General features: G+C 47.9%; 1 protein-coding gene across 1 annotated transcript in view; it reads left to right on the forward strand.

Annotated features, from left to right (window-relative positions):
• MBP (myelin basic protein) overlaps positions 1–6,298 on the forward strand; it is a 100,790-nt gene extending 94,492 nt beyond the window's left edge. The window contains exon 8 of the mRNA XM_023741568.1: positions 5,882–6,298. Coding sequence (XP_023597336.1) covers positions 5,882–5,926 — 45 coding nt within the window. The 3' untranslated portion in view covers positions 5,927–6,298. The remainder of the gene's footprint in view (positions 1–5,881) is intronic.
• The last annotated feature ends 859 nt before the right edge of the window (positions 6,299–7,157 follow it).

Genomic DNA, 7,157 nt, shown 5'->3' on the forward strand with positions numbered 1-7,157 from the left:
CTTATTTTTCATTAAACAACAATCCAAGGGGCCGTCTTCACTTGGTCCACACAAGGCTACCCGTTTCCTTGCTCGGTGCTGTAAGAGCTGGCACAGTCATAGTTATTTACAAGGTTCTCTGTAGGCAGGTTCTTCTCCAAGCTAGAGGAACGTGATCGTGAAGATGAATGCCAACCAGTAAAAGGCACGTCTGTTCATCTGTTAGGGCGGACGCGCTGTGCACAGGCACAAACCCACATGCCCACAGCTCCCCATAGAGAGGGAAACACCCTGAGAGCCTTCGTCTGTATGTTTCTTGAGTGGAAGATTAACATTCCCATAGACTATTACTTGCCGTTAGAGGAGAGCCTGGAAAGGCCCCATTGCACAAGGCAGGCCAGCTGGTTCCCGCCCAAAGAACGGACTTGAACACTGGGTTCCATCTGTTTCAATCGCTTGGCATCCAGGTTTTGTGGGGCACACTTGAGGTTCTTATTCAATGACACATTTGTTTCCCCTTGTGTCTTCAGGCCAGCAACAGCCACGTTTTGGGGGAAGCATGAGTTGTCCTGGGCTTCATTTTGTATTCGAGGTCAGTGAGGAGAACAGGGAGCCTCTCCCTGCCTACCCTCCTCTTGATGTCCGTGGTGGCTCAGCCGGCAGCATGGCTTAGCATCACATTGTTACATCTTATGTGGCTCAGTTCTACCACCTCACCAAGTCAGCAGCTGGAAGACAGGGGCCATGTGTGCTGCATGTGTTGTGTGGTTACTGTCCCCACAGCACCATCCGGAGGGTGGACATGGCAAAGGCTCTATAGCTGTCAACAAACTCAAGTCCAAAGGGCTCCTGTACTCCGTCATCATAGAAATGAAACCTCCCACTTATTTAAATGCTTCCTAAATGGATTATTAACAGGTCAAGATTTTACAACTGACGGTGGACGATTTGGCCTGTAGTGCAAATATTCATTGACTTACTGTGTGGGGGGCTCTGCCCAGAGGTTAGGGGCACAGTGGTGACAAAGGCAGCCCCCCTCTGTCCTCAGTGAGCACATACATGTCGAAGACGCACCCATGGGCCAGCACACTGATAGACACTGTGGACTCCACCAAATGTGATAGAGCATGGCCTCGCTTTAGAGGAAATTCAGCCCTACTCAGAGTCTTAAATATGTGCTGTGAGTGGTGAGTTACTGGGTTGCTAACTTGTTTTATGTCAGGTAAAACATGGGCTGAATCTACTCCTCAGTGTAAATTCGGAGGCAAAGTAAGTTTAACCCTAAAGATTTGAGTAACAGAGACTAAAACGATACATTTTGGCTTAAGTCTAAATGAGGTGATGTGACATGACGGTGGAGACGAGGGTCCCAGGGGAGTTCTCTTCTGGGTCTAAAATTATAACTGCACTCAGTGTTCTTGCATATGTTCATGGATGACCTCATAACGTGGCATCACAAACGCCTGAGATGCCCCTCCCCAGGCTTACTGCACCTGAGTGCCCAAGAGCAGGCCAAGAAGTCTACAATCATAACAATCCCCAGATGGTCTATAAAAATGGAATGGTAGAGGAATCTGACCTCCTGTAACTTCACAAGGGGAAAGAAGAATCAAGATCAACAGCCCAAAGCTGATTCCTATGAGGCAGAGGCCAGAAATACCTCCCCTCGCCAGCCTTTTTTACCACTTCTGACACCAACCGTCCCTCCCACGGCACTCTCTACTTCTCTGCTGAGTTCGATAATTTGTTGCAATGGCCATAGAGAACTCACAGATCATACTCACGCTTATGGGGTTTATTAGGGAAGTAACAGGTTACAGTTCAGGTTCAGGAATGCGCAGGATACAGGTCTTCCATCAGAACGGCCTCTTCTCAGCCATGCCTGCAGGCATGTCTCTCTCTGGCCCCTTGGCCTCTGCCCTGCTTGGGCCAGTGTTACAAAGCTCTTTTAGCTCTGCTTATAAGTGCCCAGAGGTACCCCACTCTGCCAGTAAGCCTCAGCCCAAAGGTGTTCAGCTCCAACTCCGTGGATCAGCAAACCTAGCTCCACCAAGTGCCCAGAGGCACCTCACTTCACCAGTAAACCTCCTGCCCAAAGGCGCTCAGCTTTCTCGCCCAGTGAGCCGGGAAGCCCACTGTGCTGTCTCCTGCCAGCCTCTCCTGCTACCATTTCTCTGCCACCACTTCTCACCGTCTTCAATGTTACAGCTCTCTATCTCTCAGTCTCCTGGTTCCAGGAGCTTCTCAGTGCAGGGATTCCAGGTCCAAAGGATGCACTCTACTCCTGGCTCTTGTTTCTTGGTGGTGGTGAGATCCTCTCTCCCACCTCTGGGATGGCTCGTTTTAAGCCTATCAGGATGGCAAAATGGACCAATCCCTTTGTTAGGGTTCCATATACTTTATTTGCATAGTCCCACTCAATCACTGCTTGTGAGTCACAAAGACTATGGCTACAAGGCCATATAAAGTAATTCATTTCACCACATGGTCTTATAGTTCACTAGTTGGCCTGCTATAGACATATGGCTGAATGAGCTGACGTAGAGCAGTTACAATAGCGAAAATAATCTCCCCAGAGATTAAAAGGGCTTGAGGGCAGGCAGGTGAGGGTGGTGAGGATTTCATAGCACCTAATATAGCATTGCTATGAGTTGGAATCGACTCGACAGCAACAGGTTTTTTGTTTTTTTTTTTGTTTTTTTAATGTAGCATCTAGGGGCCCTGGTAGTGCAATGGTTAAGTGCTCAGCTGCTAAAGGAAAGGTCAGTGTTTGAACCCTCGAACTGGCTCTGCAGAAGATCTGGTGATCTGCTCCCATTGGCCTAGGAAACCCTCGGAGGCAGTTCTGCTCTGTCACACGCTATGAGTGAGAATCGACTCAATGGCACAACAACCACAACAACAATGTAGTGTCATTTTGCCTGTCTTTTCTTCCTGTGTTTTTACACTGTTGGAAAACAGTAGTGAGAGGAAAGGGCTCAAATCTGGCAGTCTAGTGTCAAGGGTGAGAAAACTGAGTTCAGAGAAGTGTGCCTTTCTCCCAGTCATTTGATTCAAATGAGTTACATCAAAATACAGTAGCAGTATCTTATTTCAGAATATGTGAACTGGAACATCTCTTAATCTTCAGTGTTTCTGTGCATCTATGAGGTGTACAAATGGGAGATGAATTTATGACTCCTGCCTTAGGTTCCATTCTTTCCCTAAGAAAGACGTTCGACCCAACCACCACCTTGTGAGCTCATCCTTGCAATTTTACCTCAGCCCAGGGCAGAACAAATGCTTTTTATTGAACTATTCAAAAGTAGTAAAAAGTGAGACAAAGAGAAAAGCATGAGGCTCAGGAGTCAAAGAGAAGCCAGTTCCAATACAGGCTCACTCTTTTCCGCTGGCTGACTTTGCGGAAATTATTTAACCCTCTGAACTTCATTGCTCAGGTATAACATGGGGATGATAATAACACCTACCCCAGGAGCTGGCCGTGAGTATAAAAGAAAATGTGAAGAATTTTGTTCACGGTAGGCACTCAATAATACAAAATAAAGCAGGTATCTCCACATCTTTAACATCAAAGGAGGCATAGGGCAGTTAAGATGGTACCTCACATCAAGTATCTTGCAAGAGGATGTCAGAAAGTACTCCATTCAGCACTTTGTTATAGAACAATGGCTGTACAACTCCTCAGGAATTAAACAAGCTCTTAAAATCACTACTTAAAGGAGCCCCAAAGGTTAAGCAAAGATGTCACCTTGAAGACTAAGGTGCACCTGACCCAAGCCATGGTATTTTCAATCGCATCATATGCATGTGAAAGCTGAATAATGAATAAAGAAGACCAAAGAAGAACTGACGCCTTTGAATTGTGGTGTTGGCGAAGAATATCGAGTATACATACCATGAACTGCCAAAAGAACGAACAAATCTGTCTTGGAAGAAGTATAGCCAGAATGCTTCTTAGAAGCAAGGATGGCGAGACTATGTCTTACACACTTCAGACATGTTGTCAGGAGGGATCAGTCCCTGGAGAAGGACATCATGCTTGGTAAAGTACAAGGTCAGCGGAAAAAAGCAAGACCCTTAATGAGATGGACTGACACAGTGGCTGCAACAATGGGCTCAAGCATAACAACGATTGTGAGCATGGCTCAGGACCGAGCAGTGTTTCATTCTGTGGTGCATAGGGTTGCTATGAGTTGGAACCGACTTGATGGCATCTAACAACAACAAAGGTTAATCTCATGGAAATTTATAAAATGCCCCCCTCCCTCCCCGATAGCCTGTTCTGGGCTATTCCCGAGGGTGGCTCTCAGGGCCAATTACCTCACATTCACAGTACAGAGAGATCAGACCTGAAATGCCCACCGTGAGGAGGCTCTCCTGAGGCAGCAAGTTCCTGCTTCCGTCATGTTCCAAGCCAGCGCGAGGAGCACCTGTCCAGGGCGTGAGGAAGTCTCATTAGATGGTTCCCTTCGTACCTTCTGAGGCTAGAATTCCGGGAATGTCTTTACTTGCAAAAAATAAAATTCCTTAAGTCAGTTGTTCAGCAACATCAGAAAGATTCTTTTATAAGACGGAGTAGAGTGCTTGGAAAAAAATAAACCCCCAAGAAATCAGAACCGTCCTCTTGATCCACTGGCTGTGCTGTGTGAGAGGTGTTTTTGGCTTTAGCGCTTCAGTTACCTGTATTATTGGGTGTCGTGGAGATGTAGGATCAGATGAGGCCAGTGTTAGTTCAGTGTCTATCTGCTACCTGGTAAAGAGCAAACTGCTTATATATCTTGCTTTCCGGGGGCTCACAGTCAAGAAAAAATATTTGGAAGATCTATTCTTTGTTCACCGCCGGAGATAAAAGAGGGAAATCCAAGGATAAAGAAACTAAAAATGTGAATGCAAATTTGAATACAGGAAGACTGCGTGGTTTTCCTGAGTCCATCTAGTGGCGTGGGGTGACAAACTGTCACCTTCTCGAGAGCCAACACCCACACCAGCTTTATACAACTGGGCACTGCGCACAGTATGCCATCTTGATCTGGTGGAGAGCTTTTTTTTTTTAATTGTAAGAAATTTCTGGACTCTCAATTGTCCAGAAAACACGTGAGTTTCAGGTTTTCAGATTTTTTTTTTAAGTCAAAGTTTGTAGACGACCCCTCAGTGTAGCACATTTGCCTTGGCGAGGTGGACAGGGTACACGACACAAGAGGACTGCCCCCCATGTTAATGGTTGTGCTGTGTTTGGCTCTTCTCTGGGTATGTAGCCACAGGTGTGTTCATCAGCACTAAAATCTCTCCGACGGTAAAATCATCACTGCTGTTTACAATTTCCCTCAGTTACCCTGGAATCTGTAGCCAAAGAAAGTGCTCATTTGAGGCATAGTACTATAGTAACTGAGTTTTTCACACACAGAAATGCAATGTTATTATACTAGACACCAGCTCTCTGCGTCCTGGGAACTGAATTTATCTCACTGCACTTTAAAATTCAGGAGTCCCTTGGTGGTGCAAATGGTTAATGTGCTCAGCTACTAACCAAAAGTTTGCTGGTCTGAATCCACCCAGAGGCATCTCGGAAGAAAGGCCTGGTGATCTACCTCCAAAAAATCAGCCGCTGAAAACCCTATGGAGCACAGTTCTACTCTGCACACACAGGGTCGCCGTGAGTTGGAATCAACTTGACGGCAACTGGTACTGGCAACTAGAAAATTCAATTGGCAATGGCCACAGGGTCTTGTGAGAAATGGAATGAAAAGTTCCCCTCTGTAGGGTCTTTTTTAGCAGGAGATCCAATGAGAGAGAGCCCAAGTAGTTTTGGTCAGATTTTCACAAAAAGGACCACGGCAGTTGGAAGCAATGCTGATGGCTGCCCTCATGAGCCTCCCCTAACGCTGCTGTCTTCTTTTCCCAGGGAGGAAGAGATAGTCGTTCTGGATCACCCATGGCGAGACGCTGAAGCCTCATGTGGCTATTACAGAACCCTGTGCTCTGCTTCTTAATACAACTGCCTTAAAACCTTAATACGTTTGCATAGGTTACCTAGTTATAGCAGATGTCCTCTCCCTTAACGCCCATTGAGTTGTGCGCGCAATAGGGCCCATCAAGCCCCATCCTACAGGAGAAACGGACACAAAACATGGCTAAAACTGCTCCTTTACGTTTGAAGATAAAGAAACCGACTCCTTACAACACAGCCCACTGCGACGTGCCCAGATGGCTGGGGGCCCAGCGCCGGCCCCACCCCTCCACCCTTGGACTTTGTGTTCATGCCAGCTGTGGCCTTGAGCCTGTGCCCTGGGCACTGCCAATCAAAGACACTGCCGCAGAGAAACGAGACCCGTGCAGGTGATAAGGACTGTTGATCCGGCTTCCTTTGGTTTTCTTTTCCTGCCCTCGTCTCCCCCCTACTACACTAGGTTCCCGTAACAGGATCAGGGAGTGGTTTGCTGATATGGAGCTTTGGTACGTGAAGGTGGCCCGGGTGGCTGGTAGAGTTCCACGTGGTGCAGCGAGAAAGGCGGCGCCCCTCAGGCGGGTCCGCTCACCACACCCCGATTCGCTGAAAGCGTGCATGACAGAAAGAGGAAGGGGACGCGTCCAGCTCGGGCTGGCAATGGCCTCCAGCGGGAAACGGGCTTGGCAGTGGGACGGCAATGTCACCATCCCGTGGCTCTGGGCATCCAGAGCCCAGCGGCCTCCCGCAGTTGTGCCAGCCCAGTGTCCGAAGGAGCGCCAAGGGGGAGGGTTCCGTTGTCGTGCGTCTCAGGGTAGAAAATGCTAGTTTTCTCGTTCGCAGTGTTTCACTGACCCCTCTTAAAGCTTCATGGGGCCAGATGTGTGCTTGCACTGGCAGTGCTCATGGCCATACTAACCTTCAGGGAGAAGATAACCGTTCTGTCCACTCCCCTCCTAGAGCCGAGCAGTGCTTAGCGCGTTAAACACAGGAGTGCACCTGTCTGGCATACTGCCAGGACCTGACCAGCCACAGGAGATAAAAGTTGCTCTCTGAACGCACCGTTTTCTAACAAGCTAACATTTCCTTGTGCCCGTCTAACATACTGATCTGCACGTTTTGAGTTTAGCACGTCTTCTACAGACCTCCTGAAGCGCCTCCCAGGCGGGCATCCAGTCCCCCTCAGAACGAAGATGAGGGGCCACCAACAAAATGCCAAAAATTCGACATTTTA

The sequence above is a fragment of the Trichechus manatus genome, unplaced genomic scaffold (assembly GCF_000243295.1).
Source record: "Trichechus manatus latirostris isolate Lorelei unplaced genomic scaffold, TriManLat1.0 scaffold00183, whole genome shotgun sequence".
Lineage (NCBI taxonomy): Eukaryota > Metazoa > Chordata > Mammalia > Sirenia > Trichechidae > Trichechus > Trichechus manatus.